The sequence below is a fragment of the Rosa rugosa genome, chromosome 7 (genome assembly GCF_958449725.1).
Source record: "Rosa rugosa chromosome 7, drRosRugo1.1, whole genome shotgun sequence".
In the NCBI taxonomy this organism is placed as follows: Eukaryota; Viridiplantae; Streptophyta; class Magnoliopsida; order Rosales; family Rosaceae; genus Rosa; species Rosa rugosa.
In genome coordinates, this window is record NC_084826.1 from 6,682,094 (window position 1) to 6,697,176 (window position 15,083).

The 15,083-nt window shown below is 39.0% G+C and overlaps 2 protein-coding genes across 3 annotated transcripts; both read right to left on the bottom strand.

Moving 5' to 3' along the window:
- Window positions 1-128: 128 nt before the first annotated feature.
- On the bottom strand, window positions 129-6,177 carry LOC133720244 (phytochrome A-2). Of its 2 annotated transcripts, XM_062146458.1 has the most exons (6): window positions 5,666-6,177; window positions 4,885-4,996; window positions 2,681-4,753; window positions 1,544-2,360; window positions 927-1,217; window positions 129-602 (listed from the first exon to the last, which is right to left on the bottom strand). In XM_062146458.1, the coding sequence occupies exons 3-6, from the start codon at window positions 4,740-4,742 to the stop codon at window positions 392-394; spliced, it is 3,381 nt and encodes a 1,126-aa protein (XP_062002442.1). In that variant the 5' UTR covers window positions 4,743-4,753; window positions 4,885-4,996; window positions 5,666-6,177; the 3' UTR covers window positions 129-391. The 2 variants fall into 2 exon arrangements, with proteins under 2 accessions (XP_062002442.1, XP_062002441.1); XM_062146457.1 differs by lacking the exon at window positions 4,885-4,996.
- A 2,952-nt stretch (window positions 6,178-9,129) lies between these two features.
- On the bottom strand, window positions 9,130-10,829 carry LOC133722357 (uncharacterized). Its single transcript, XM_062149246.1, has one exon. It carries the CDS (start codon window positions 10,359-10,361, stop codon window positions 9,870-9,872), a length of 492 nt encoding a protein of 163 aa, XP_062005230.1. The 5' UTR covers window positions 10,362-10,829; the 3' UTR covers window positions 9,130-9,869.
- Between the last annotated feature and the right edge of the window lie 4,254 nt (window positions 10,830-15,083).

Sequence of the window (15,083 nt, forward strand, 5' to 3'; positions counted from 1 at the left end):
GTGTGATATTGAATCATAGTTGGTCATATTTGACATATAGAAGCGCATATTAATAACTTGCATATCCCACACTAAACATGGTTTGTCAGCCAAAAACAGAACTGTAATCCATACATGAATCCATGGAATCTTGCAAACTGCAAAAATCTTTTACCATCTCTCTTTTTATTGCATGACAAGCTAAAAACGTTTGAAGAACAAAAGGATACATTAGTGAATACATTAGTGCATATGTCCATAGTGCATACATTAGTGCAAACTGTTAAGAAAAGCGATCAACGGAAATTACACAGCATAATGTGTAAAGATGCAACACTCAACTCTCATTCCTGGTAGACTGTACACTTGAGAATCAGTAAGATAATGTCATATGTCATTGAAAATTGTATGCCTAGGACCTCATCTTATGTGCAGCAGCAAGTTCAGCAGATATAATGAAGGTTGACTTTCCTGCTTCCCGGAGGTACTGTACATCTCCATTCATGAGCTTCACTAGTTTTCTGCTTATAAGTAGGCTAATGCCTTCTTCAGATACGTTTCCATCTGTTCCAAACATCTGGTTCAGTAATCCTTCTGGAATCCCACTACCCCCATGTGATATCCTGATCCAACATATCAACTCAGCATTTGATGAGTGATACTCACTTGAGTTGTAAAACAAGCAACCCATTTATACAAGAAATCAGTGGATCAGATAGTCTTCGATCTTTATTAGATGTTATGGTACTACTCATTAGGCCTTGATCATTTATTCACTCTATGTAGCTGAGATTAGTGTACAGCTAAGGAAGTCCCTCAAAAAGTTTCAAAGATCACTAAAAGTTCCCTTTATTTTTGTGTTATTTTGGTGAGAACTGTTTGTTTGTAAGTAGAAACCAATGGTAAGAGTTAAAGCAGACATCAATACTATGAATTCAAAGCTGTACCTGAGTTCCAAATGTACGAGATGAACAGATTGTCCCAGCTGATCTTTTGTCAAATTAACTGCTACAGTAAGCTGGCCTCCGGTTGGCATATAATTAACCGACACTGACAAGAAATCAGCCAAGACTTGTTGAAGCCTAAGACTATCGCCATACAATGTCTCAGTCATGATCTCTTCATTTGCATCTTGGACAATCGGGATACTCTTGGCGTTGCTCTTAATCATGACTTGACTAATAGAGGCAACCAATACTTCATGCAAAGTGAACTCAACCATTTCCAGGTCCAAGTAGCTGTGAAATGGTCAGAAAACAAAAAGAAATAATTAGGTCACACCACATCACTGGCACTACGGACATATGGACAAAAGAAATCAAATACTCAAATAGCTTCTACAGAAAAGAATATGCTCAGATATATGAATTTAAGGGTGAATGCGCATAATAAATTATAAATTGTTTCAGAGAAACTGATCCATGAAAAACTAATTACTATCAGTTAATGTAGCATGGGAATAAAGATGCAAACTTCTAAACCTCCGAGGAAATCAAGAATTTCATGAGGGAGTTACGTTAACATAAGGAAAATAATTTTCTGCAACTACAGGACTTTGTCATACCCATCAATGATGCTATCAAGATCAGAGTCGTCAAGTATTTTGCTGAGCTGCTGCTGGCACTGGGCACTGGTATGCACGAGCTTTTTTTGTTCTGCTCCCAACTCAGTACCCTCGATCATTTTCTGAGAAAATAGTATTCCAGATAAAGGATTCCTGATCTGCCTTTTAATATAAGCTAATGCTTTTAATCTCTTCATAGCGGTTTGTTCAGATAAGCGTTGGACATGAAGTGCTTGTTGCAATTCTGGGCTAGCAAGCTGCAAGAAGCAAAAGACCCCAGTGACTGCACCCTCACTGTCCAATTTCTTACTTACACACAACAAACATTCAGTGTACTTTCCACCTCGATTCCAGAAACCAAAAGGAATCTTTTCAGACACCTGACCAGTCATGGCGTGATTGATTACAACACCAAGATTTACAAAAGCTTCTTGATTCTTGAGAGGACAACAAGCCATGTTGATCCCAAAAACCTCCCCCAACAGCATTTTATCCATTACCTCCTCTCGTTTCCACCCAGTTAACTTAGTCATTGCTGGATTCCACTCAGAACACCAGCCAAATTCATCAGTGCCAAATATTGGGGGGATCAATGGACTTGGGTTTTGTACAATTGCTTTATAATCACCTTCAATGCGAGTGAACTTGTCCATCACAGTCTTCTGACCAGTGATATCTTGGGCCACAAAACACACTCCCACAACATTTTCATGAATATCTCTGCTTGCACAAGCATTCACAACTAATCTGATGGGACCAAAGTCAGTCCTAGCACCGTGTGTTTTTATCTCGAATTGGATGTTTTGTTCCTCTTTGCCTACCAGAAGCAGAAGAAAAAGAATGAACTTAGCAGATCCAATGGACAACAAAAAAATAAAAAAGAACATCTCTGTTGCAAGAATGGTGAATGAGTCCCCATTTCCACTCTTCACACCCACACGAAAGGGGGTGGAGAAGGGCGAAGGGAGAGGGGGTTGTCTCATGTGTGGAAGATATCTGTGATACTCATGGCAAGGCATACACAGATGTGCTTGGTTCACACATGCACATTTATAAATACCAATGCATGCAGATGGTCATTGCTAGTAAGCATTGACATTTAAGATGCCTAAATTTCAAACAGGGTTCATGACATACCTTGTAATGCCAACTCCAGCATCCTTTCCACCATGCTAGTTGAAGATTCTTCCACAAGTGTGAGTAAATTCTTTCCAATTGCTTCATCAACAGGAAGACCAGTTAACTCGGAAATTTTTGTGTTCCACCCATTAACTGACCCATCAACATCAACTGCCAAAATTGGCACTGTTGCTGTTTCAATCAACCGGACCATCTCACCTGTCACTGCTTCCAGTTCTTGCATCCCATCAACTTTCAGGTCACTAAGCCTCATCTGGATTCCACTGTTGTTTACATCCATGGTTCCCACATCCTTGAATGCATTCCTCAGAATAAGCTGCAAAGAATGAATTGCATCCATTTCATAGTCCTTCCAAGGTAAGCTCCTTGTCTTCACAACTTCAAGGAAAGCCTTGAATGATGATCTGGGGTGCATTTTCCAGCCATCGTCCTTCTCATCCGGGTCATGTTTTGCACCACCCCATCGGATTTCTGCAGCAGTGTGGGATCGGAACCAAAAAATTGTGTCCTTGGAAGTTATCTTCACAGCTGCCATTCCACACACTACATCACCAAGAGCGAGAGCCCCAGGGAAACCCGCGTCATACAAGCTATCTGTACTCAAACCTGTGGAATCCATATGGCACTCAGTGAGCCACAAGGATATGTCCTGAATCTGGAAGTCACTTGGAGTTAATCCAAGTCTCCATATCTTGTTCTTGTATAGCAGGGCAGCCCCATCACATTTCACTAGATCCATAATATTAGGGGTTTGTGACACTATACCCAAAGGAGCATCGCGCAAAAGCATATCACACAACAGCGTTTGGGTACGCAGGATGTTCTTTTCAATAATCTGATCCTCCAACTCTAATTCCTTATTCACATGGATGGCAAACACTTGAGCTAGAAACTCACAGGCATATCTGAGAGGGAAAGGGACAAACCTTGGAGTTGTGTTATGACATACTACTAAACCCCACAGTCTCTTTCTCTTTTGAGTCTGCGCAGCATCAGGACCGGCAACCTCATCATCCGCTTCCCCTTCATTGACCACTACTGCCATAACAAGAGAAGCAATGGAATTCATGTTATCCATATATTGCAAATGGCAACTATGTGGGGCTCTGAGGGTTGAACCACACAATGTTAGATCCAAAGGAAGCTTCTCATCTTGAAGGACCTTGACATTTTTAGCACGACAGTCAACAATCATACGGACCTTATTCTTCATAAACAGGAACCGTGAAGCTTGAGGTATATCAGTGGATGGATAATGCAAACCCAGATATGGCTCCAGGCCAGGCTTCGTAAGCTCTGCAATAACTTCCCCATGATCATCATCATGAAATTTATAGGCCATCACCCTGTCATAACCAGTGAGCTCAAAAACCTCTTGAACCATTGTATCACAAAGCCTCTCCAGGCTCCCACTAGGCAAAGACTGCAATCGTGCAATTGCTTTGGCTGCAAGTTTGTATGATTGCAGAGCTCCAGCAGCAGTCATGGGGACTTCATAAGGCTTCACCGGTTCAAAATCAATGACCAAGCTACCTGTTACCCGGTGGACTATAGCATAGAAAGGCTTTCCAGACGACTTGCAATGGACTAAGATGGGATTTAAGAGAGAAACCTCCCCGAACCCGAGGGCCTTATGCAATGCAGAGGCACTAGGGCCTGTGAAAATTGTTCTCACATCTGTTCCTATGCCAAGAACTGGGTGGTCCCCAACACTTGGGACGGCATGACTAACCATAGTCAGCATTTCAGGGGCATTCTCACTGTATGCAATGACCCTAAAAGTTTTGTCATCTAAGGCTAGCAAGCAGCCAAATGGCTGGATCAACTTCCCTTTCTGTATGTGATGGAGATAAGCAGTGGTCACTTTGTCAGACCTAGGTTGTTGATCCCCAGCAACTGAACTGCTAACACGCACTGAGCTTGAGTAGTCAAAGGAACTGCCCGACTCCTCAAAATCTGCATGAAGCTTTGCATCTATAGTTGTCTGAGCAATAACTCTAGCAGTGTGCCTTGATCTCCCTGAATTGCTGGATGAGTGACTGGGTCTTGAAGACGACATTCTCACAAAAACTGCACAGCGGAAACAAAAGTACCAATAATCAAACTAAATGTTAAACCCTTAGGAAAACATTACTAGAATTAATTCCATAAAACATCGGCTACTGATGTTTGATATTAGTTTGATCATAACTATTACGTACCACTGCAATCATCATAGTACTAAAAGTAAGAATCAGGAGTAGAGGCAGCGACAGTTTTGCGAATTTCATGATTCTTATAATGTCAATATCCATAAAGCTTAATGTAAAACTCCTGCAGTGAGGAAAACTCACATAACAATTACAATGAAAAGCTCTTGAACGACACCAATTAGCATAACACTAATATAGAAATGAATCGAAACTTTTTCCTGAAGGAAGCTCTAGAATCCGTTCTCTTCAAGGAATAACAATCTTACAGGCTACCAAAATCACTAAAACTTAATCCAGAAATGATTATTGCTTTATCTCACTTGTGACTACTCACAAGTCAGTAACACAACCACTAACTAAACTGACAACAATTTCTCAACCAAACTATAACTTGCCCACTTGGCAACTCTGACTTGCATAACTCGTGATCAAAGGTTTAAAAGATCGAAAGACAGACATATCGGCACTCAAATTTAGGGATCCTTGGCCTGTTCACCACTATCGACAGAAAGCAATTGAACAACATGAACATGGAGTCAGAAACTTAACTGAAGCTAGGGAAGAAAAAAAAAATCCTAGTTACTCTGATTCTTACACAACTAATAACGAATCAACTAGTTCATCAATGGAATCCCAGAGAAGAAAAGCTGCTGAGGTTAAAACAACTAGCAAATCAATCACAGAAGCCAAAGCAACTATAACAAGAATAACAACTTAGCATAAAAAAAGAACAGAACTTTCAAAAAGAAGAATCAGAACATGAGCAAAGAAGAAATGAAGGCAGACCAACCTTTTTGAGCTGCAGTAAGCAGAAAACTTCAGTAGCTCTCTCAGATGCAAAAGTGACCTTCACTTATAGAGACTGATACAGCAAAACTTGGTAGTAGCTAAAAATGCAAAGATGGGTCCTCCTCCTCTAAAGTCTCAAACTTCAAAACAGAGCCCCCACTAATCTCGATCACCGTCTCCTCTGTCCCTGCTCACACCCCGGCTTTCAGTACTTACCAGTGTTTGAAGGAACCGCCTTTCCTATTAAATAATGAAGGATAATCCAAATTTAGAAAGCAAAATTCCCAACTGGGTCCACCCAACGACATCTAAGAAATGGATCCAAAGAGGGATGTAGCTGGATGGGACAAGTGGGTTGGCTCCGATTGGGCTCCTGCTCCTTTCCCTATATAGTAATAGCAAGATCTCACGACCCCTTAAATTGATGGGTGTGTAAACCCAACACAATATATTAAAAATGGAAGTGCGTAAGCTAATCATGGTCTTACTTTAGAGATTAAACTAATGGGGAAGCTGGGTCACAGAGGGGGGGGGGGGGGGGGGGGGACTGTGAGACAGAAGGGTTGGGGAATGATGAAGGATACCAACAAAAGAAGGTGTAAGATACCTTATGGGGGTCACGTGGGGTGGGGGGGGGGGGACCCAATCCTGTTTGCTGTGTATATCAGATTTTTCTGAGTCTGGTGTTGGCTGGTCAGATGACTCAGATCCCATGTTTTAAGGGTCAGATCTCCTAGTAAAGGGCATAGAACGCGCACTACTCTATTTGGCCCATACCTTGCACCTGGGATTTTTGCCTTTTTTATATCCCCCTTTTTCTTTTATTAGAAGTATCTTATGATCTTATCCTAGACTGTGATGGTAAATTACGAGCAACTCTTTTCTGCAGAACCAGTCAATGAAAATTGTTGTGGATGGCATCACATTCATTGTCTCGCTTTCAGTTGGAGGGTACTTGGAACTTTTGTTATACTCCACTGCATCTAGAGTTAGCTTGAGACAAAGGTCTCAAAGATGGGAGTATGTTCGCCTCTCGTTTTCACAGAGTCAGAGTATTCGATCATATATATATTCGCTGTCGATAATAGCGTAAAGATGTACTAATGATCACATTGCAATGATCACATTATTGACCGCATCATCTTTTACTGAGGTGAAAACCTCTTACCTAGGTTAATAACATCTCCGATTATTCAATATTATACTGGTTCATGAAGCAACAGGAATTGCATGTTCTACAGAATTAAACATTCCCATATATGTGCCAGCTCTAGTGTGGGGATAGAATCTATAATTTCAAAGTTGCTTACAACTTCTTTCATCCATGATGCAATAAATTTCACCATCACTCATTCCATGCTGGGCACGTTCCATGATTTTAGTATCGCTCCTACTTGTCATCTGTATTTTAGTGTATTGGGTTAGACATAATCATGTATGTATATATTCATTTCTTATGTTGAAGAACAAAACAAACATCTAATTAATAAACATGTAATATATGCAACTACTTTTGCAAAAAACAAAACTGAGAAATTGAGTAGAGTGCATGCACGCATCTGTTACTCTCCCATATCCTTTTGTGATAACAGTGATATATGACTTGAATGTCTTTGATTCATCAAATGAATATGGAACTTGGAGTAAATATCAAAAAGGACAACTTAGATGCTTGGAGACCTAATTAGGTACACTGAGAGAATAAATAATTTTCTGCATCAGATACTTTCTTGAAGATTGCTACGCATGCTTTTCGGTAATCAAAACTGTTGCAAAAACAAAGCAGCAATTTGGTTTATCCATCAGAATAGGAAGCCTTTTCTCTTCTTTATAGTTTGATAAGAAACAGTACATACAAGTGATACAACTACAAGGGAAACCTCCAGGAAACATGACCTAAAGAACTAAACATGACTTAAAGCATGAAGGACATTCAGGGGAGGTCTCTCCCAACTCCTACTCTCATGAAAATCATGGCCAGACATTCAATTCACGAATCATGAGCTTGAAAGAGAAGGTAAACGCTTTTATATCTCTCACAATGGTTTTCAATCTCCATAGAGTGCAACAGAATGAGAAGCTATCCATTGAAATATGTCACAGTTAAACACAACTGCTCGGCTTTGCCTAGCAATCTAACCAGAATGAAATCATGCCTGTGAACGATGAATTACCTACCAGAAATAAAAATAAGTCTAGCTTCCAAGGATTGCCAACCTAGTGATGCATCAAAGAAACTGTACTCATAAGCTGGAAGCCAATACATCCATAATATCAGTCTAGCTAGGATAATTCGTATCTGAATCTCACTTAAGGGTCTAATTCACAAGAGAGATCTTCTATGTGAGGAATTCTAATAAGCATACAGCATTGGAGAAGTCAAGAAGAGGTATTACTTAAAAGGACGGCCCTGTTACTGGAATTGATTAAAAAGATAAATCCTGCTATATATAGAACCAAACTTCAATATGCTTTAAGAGATGATGTAAGATGATATTTTCAGACACTCTTGCAAAGATTTTACGATTCAAAACCCTTTCTGAGAGCAAAATCGCAATCCAGTCTGTCACTTGGGAGATAACAAAACCATAAACATATGGATTAGCTTAACTGTGTCTTCCTAATCATCTTCAATACAAAACCGAATGATCTAAAACTTGACGTGTGGAAAGAGCAAAGACCACTGTTTCTTTCTTTTCTTTTCTTTTTTCAAAACTTACTCCACTGCTTAATGCCTTAAACTGCTTAACTGCCTGACTTAACTTTAGGTTCCAAATCATTTAGGTGTTTGAAGAAGCAAGAAAAAACATGACATTTCAAAAGAGTTCCAGCTCACCACCTCATTTTTGCAGTTTAAGAAAGATTCTATAAAAGAATTGATGAAGTCCATTCAGAGGACCAAACGCCTATAAAGAAGTAAAGCCAGATATTTCTAGAAAAAAAGTCCTCATTGGAACAAATTTACAATTCTGTCCATTCACCAGGAGATTTTTCATAGAAGTATGAATATAAATCTAAAGATTACTTGACAGGTAGATATATTAAGATAGTGGTTTATCAAAGGACATAACTAAGAGCCTAAAATGGTTTCCTGTCCAAACAATAAAATTACTACTGAGACACTGAGTGCAGCTGCTTGATTCAAGTTTATGCTAAGAACCAGTTAGGTGTTTAGAGAAGCGTATAGAAAAGGAAATGTGGATATAGTCGAAAAGATTCAGCTCCAATCTTCATCATTGCAGTACAAAAGAGATACACTCACAGGATCCGAGCCATATAAAAGAAAGTAAAGGCAGAAAAGTGCATACCGTAGATGATTATTAGGATGACTGCAACATCTTATCCAAGATGCCTCTATGAGGAACCCAAACTTTGCTCATTCGATTGAGAAAGTTTTAAACTCTATTCTCCACACAATATCAAAAAAGAATACTGCATGTAACTAGGTGCCAATGAATTTACAAATTCGAAAGATTGAAATTTTTTTAACTGTCTTGCACTTCTACAAGTGATCAAAGTAGTCTTTTCATATGTAAATCCTAGTTCACCCCCAAACACATTTGGAGAAAGTTTTGAACTTAGCCACAGAACATCACAAAACAATACCACATAAACCAAAAGGTATGAATGAATTCACAAATTGAAAGAATACAAAGGTTTCAACCTCTTCCACTCCTACAGTTGATCAATGTAGTATTCATCAGAGGTAACTATAGGACATCAAACAAACACTTCAACTTCTCCACTAAGCAATGTAATACTGCATATTTTTACTGAAAAATGTCACAATGCAAGCGGTTTTCCATAGACATTGAGTCATATGACAGGCTCAGATTTCTGAAGCATGGTATGACAATAAAAATATGGTATCTGAATTCCCAAATGAAGAATGGAGATCTTGGTTTCCCATCCATTGTCCAAGGCTTGTTTAGCATACATTCTTGAAACTGACCTGCACTAAATGACTGAACATCTATCACCAGCATTGTCTCAGACTCTCATTCTCACACTGAAACACAAGACAACCAAAACGCCGCAAAAATCTTCATATTCTACTTCAAAAGAATGACTCTTTTTCTTATAAATGCAAGTTCTACAACCTCTTCCATTTGCTCTTGGGAAAATCCTCTAAGGATCACTTCCACACAACAAGAACAACAACCGCATTATCCACTGCGCAAATCAACAACAATACCCTTCAATCTCTAGCATGGCGATTTAGGATCAAAATCCAAATGGTAATTGCACTCTCTAGAATAGAAATCATTCTTTTCAATTAAACTCCTCAACTTCCCATAAGTAAAATTCGGGCTATTCGGATCGCTGGACGGAGACTCAGCAGATGAATCCACAGTTGATGGTTGCATGAAACATAAGTAACAGCCTTGATTACCTCCACTAACTCCAAGCCTCTTACCTGAAGAAAACGGTGAACAAGAAGAAGAAGCAGCAGCAGCAGCAGTCCTGTTTCTTCTGGGTAATTGCTTCTTGGCTTTTGTGAATGGAGACAGGACCACCTGTTTGGCCTTTCCCAAATTCCTTGAAAACCCAATTCCACTACTCCGCTTCTTTGCATCCTTGGCTCTGCATCTACATCTGCCATTGAGACCACCACCATTCTCATCCTCGTCCTCATTACCATCATCGTCCCCACAATCTCTACCACTGCTTGATATCTCTTTATCAAGCACAGACATCAATTTTATACAGATATGTTTGTACAGCGGCTAGAAGCAAAAACCCAGAAAGCACCAATAAGAATCATTAAAGTTACAATTTTGATCAGAACTATTGGACCAGAGAAGAAAAGGAAACAAACCCAGAAATGAAAGTTTAAATTGAATCAGAGTTCAACACAAGTCTCTATATTGATATAATGACTAGAAGCAAAACCGGAAAAAAAAAAGCACCAATTGGAATCATTAAAATTGCGGTTTGGATAAGAAATGTTGGACCAGAGAAGGAAAAGAAGAAGACCCAGATGAGAATAAGAGTTGGAAGTTAGATTTTATGTGAAGAAAATTGAGATAAGAGACCAATACAGATGAAGGGAAGGTCGGGTTCTCCGGCGAGGTTGTAGGAGAAGGAGTGAAAGTGAAACTCCGTGTTGTGTTGGGTCAGAACTTTCCTCCCCAACCTCTTCTACAGTCCACCAACTGTCGGAATGCGAATTAAAATTTAAAATTTAAAATTTAAAAATTAATTCCTTAAATGTCTCTGATTCTATGTGACTGACCACGTAGAGAACTACGTGTTGGTTTTGTGATGGTTGATAATGGCAAGGGTAGCGTCTCGTATTTGTATTACTGTATAAAGCTCCCTTTACACAAAAGTATGGAGGCGTTTCTCAAGTCTTCGAATGCCAGAGCCAATGAATGTGATTAATTGTAACTTTGTTGATAGTGAAAGGCTAATCTTCCTTAATCATTGATGCCTTTGTTTTCTCTTCAATCTTCCAAGGGGTAAGCACGTGCCTCTCATTCAAAATGCTTGATGAAATTGTCCCTGGATTTAGCCAATTAGTGAGGGAGAGAGGGTTGAAAAATGAGAATTGAGTAGGAATTATAGTAAGTAAAGGTATATACTATTATTAAGAGAAGAGAGATTGTTAACCAAAACAGAAAATTTTTACCAAAATATCCCTCAAATATTAAAAAACATTTGAACTTAAATATTTGAGAAAGACAAAATGGTCAATTCACAAATAAAAGAAAGACAAAATAAATTTAACAAAAAAAAAAATCAAAAATCAAAAACAAAATATGTGCAACAATTTTCTCCACATTTTGTGAAATAACTTCCCACGTAATTATCCACATTCATAGTGTGTGTCTGGAGTCTAGTATATATATATACAGATCCTATCCAGAGTGAGGTCTCGCTTTGAAATTAAAGTGCGCTTTTAGAGTTTATGGTCACTTTTCGGTCGCATATCCACATCTGGACCGTTCAGTTTTTAGGTACTAATGTATAGATCATCTCTGCAAAATTTCAGCCAAATTGATGGTCGTTAAGGCATTGATAACTGTCTTAAAGCTAGTACGGTTCATGTTGGATAGATTCAGTTCGTCCATTGGTTTAAGCGAGTTAGATACCTTAAAGATCATCAATTTGGCTGAAATTTTGCAGAGATGGTCTATACATTAGTACCTAAAAACTGAACGGTTGAGATGTGGATATGAGACCGAAAAGTGACCCTAAACTCTAACCTCACACTTTAATTTCAGAGCGAGGCCTCGCTCTGGATAGAATCTGTATATATATATATATATATATATATATATATATAGATACACACACTTAATTAAAATACAAGTAAAACAATGCTTTCCTATAAGACTTTAAGTTCATGTTTGAGATTTTGAGGCATATATGTATATATATCTGCAGTGTTCGACAATTGGTTTCCTTAAGGTTAGACATTTTGCTTAGTATCGAGCAGAACAACTCATGAAATTCTACTCCCAACATCATAACTTCATTCTTCCTTACCAAATCATTACTAGTATTAGCGTGCATGAGCTTAAGGGTCTCTTGCAAGCCTAGATGTGCTCCACGAATTGTTGAAGTGAATTGGTTTCCTCCCTTAATTGGATGGGTAAAAATGAACATTAATGGAGCTTGGAAAAGTGCATCCGGTCAAGCTGGTTATGGTGGTGTATTTCGGGATTATCAAGGTATTTTTCTTAGGGTTTTTTCTTCTAATTTGATATTCCAAGTTCGGTGGCAGCAAAAGTAATGGTGGTGATTAAAGCAATTGAAATAACCTGGGTTTGTGATTAGACACACGTTGTGTGGTTTTTTTTTTTTTTTTTTTTGTCAAAGTAATAATTCATTAATAAGCCCAAAGGGATAAACCCAATGAGGGAGCCCAAAGCACCAAAATAAAAGATAAACTAGAATAGGTACATCTCTAACCTAATACCACATGGATCAGGACAAAAGAGATCAACCCTAAAAAGTAAAAAGAAAATATCATAAATCTAAACCACTGCTGCTGCCACCCCAGCAATATTGCACAACCACAAACTACCGCACTATTATTGACCAAGATGTCGCCAGAAGACCCAAATTTGAGGGACATAATCTGTGAAACTGATGCCAATAGAACCCCAGAAAGTAGATCCAATCATACCCAAAATACACGTTGATACGGAAGGAGAACCAACACCTCAGACTAACCTTCTCGTCTCCACCAGAGCCCTATGATCCGGGAAAGAACTGCAGCCACCAAAAGGCGACAAAAGTTAGCAGCAAAGAAAAATTACAATGGTGAATAGGGGGTGAAATACCCATGCATGAGTACCCATACTCCTCTAAGGGCAACTCCAACCATTGGCTCTATTTGGGGGTGCTATTCTCGTTTTAGCACCCCCTTTTGTTGCACTATTCATATAGGACTCAATTCTCATCTCCAACAATGAGGTGCTATATGGGGGTGCTATTTTCACTATTCTTGACTAAAATATAATATGAGTATAATTTTGATGAATATTATATTAAAAATATGTTCATACAATTTACTATTCCAACGGGTATATTATTTTCCCTCAATTTTCTGGTTTTTTAAATATATTTTTTTTGAACAAAATGGAATTAATAACCCTTGATTTAATAAGAGACATTGATCGATTTTTTTTACCTCAAATCTCAGCCCTCAGATTGAAAATATATCAGTTTCAGTAAAAAAAAAAACCCACATCTGACCGTCCATATTCAAAATGGACTGATCAGAACCATCCATTTAATGACCATTAGGGGTTCCAACGGTCGGCAGGGGACAAAACGCAGCAGGCGGGCCCCAGTAGACCAGACAAAGTCAGTCCGAATCTCTCTCTCCAGCACATAGTCGCGCGTGCTCTTCCTCCCTTCCCCTGGCGCGCGCGTCTCCTTCACTCCTTGCTCCAGGCGCGTTTCTTCTTCGGTTGGGCTGAGATAGCCAATTGCTGGCCCCGCAGCTACAGTGTCGAGTCTTGGTCTTGGAAAAGTCTCAGGATGAGCCTAAGTCCTATAAATTTAGGACCAACACCCCCTAAAAACCATGGTTGGAGATGAGATGTCCTATAATTCTCCCAAATCTGGTTTTGAACCCCAAGGTTGGAGTTGCCCTAAGTAAGTGTTTTTCACTTTATAGAGGTAGCCATGAGAACCTCCATGGAAGTCAGTGGTAGAGGGAGGGGAGTTGGTATGCGAGATCCAATATTGGGTAGGAGGAGTTATGGGGTTGATCTCAGATCTGAAGAATTTCATAGATAATTGACAAAAATAAAAATAAAAGAAGAACGAAGTAAAAGGAGGAACAAAGTTCTCTAAATCTGGACATAGCCAGCACAATCACCACAAGAGGGTGTAATATCTGGACATAGCTAGCAAAATCACCACAAAAAAGGTGTAAAGGATTGTGGTTGGGGATGGAGGTAGATGAGGAGTGAAGCAGATGGATGTGAGTGAGAATGGAGGGTATACTGCCAGTTGACTCTCAATGGAATGGGAAGGGATGAAAATTCTAGAGAGAGTCATGCAACCTCCAATTGTGGAAACATGTGTGGTTAGAAGTGGATTCTTCTAAATTTCCTCAAATCTCCTCATTTGGTGCCTTGGCAATTGCGGGTTGAGTGGGGGAATTTTTTGCACCGTATCTCTCAAATACATTTCTGCTGCTCACATATTTTTTGAGAAGGAAACCAAGTTGCAAATACTTTTGCAAATTTTGGTCTTTCTTTGGCAGGTTTGATTTGGTGGGATTTGCCTCCTTATTTTGTTTCATCATTGTGTAATAGAGATTATTTGGATCTTCCCAATTTTCATTTTCGTTAGTTGGTATTTGAGTTTGCTTTGGTTTTCCGTATTGTTTTTTAGAGGTGAGGTTTTTCGTCCCCCATTTCCCCCCTCTCATATATTGTATTTTTTGTTTATTTTGAAATAAAGGGGAGATAGGGAGCAATTGTGCTCTTCTAAAATTGTTTTTTTTTTTTTTTAAATCATTACTAGTGTTAACGTTCAATGTATATTTGAGGCCCCTAAACTTTGTAACAACACTGTAATTGTGAGTTGCATTCATCCCGTCGAACGTACTCTTCAAAATCATCAAAATATCTCATAGTAATAACCCAACTACCCAAGAGCTTTTCTTTGGGCTAACAATAGCCCGAGGTTTAGCTTGCATACAATGGCAGTCATGTGAGAATGAGAACTGCACATTATAGGTACTTTAATCAAGTTCAGTTTCATATGTTCATAGTTGGCATTGTACGTTCCACTGTGATATACAGTACAAATAGCATCCACTTTCCAGGGATAAAGGGGCAAGCATGAAAGTTGTAGTAGCAGACATGTCTTTCCTTGTTCATCATCATTTATAATTAGTGGCTGAAAGAAGGAATCAGCAGGATAATATAAACTTCCAACACCAGAAAAAC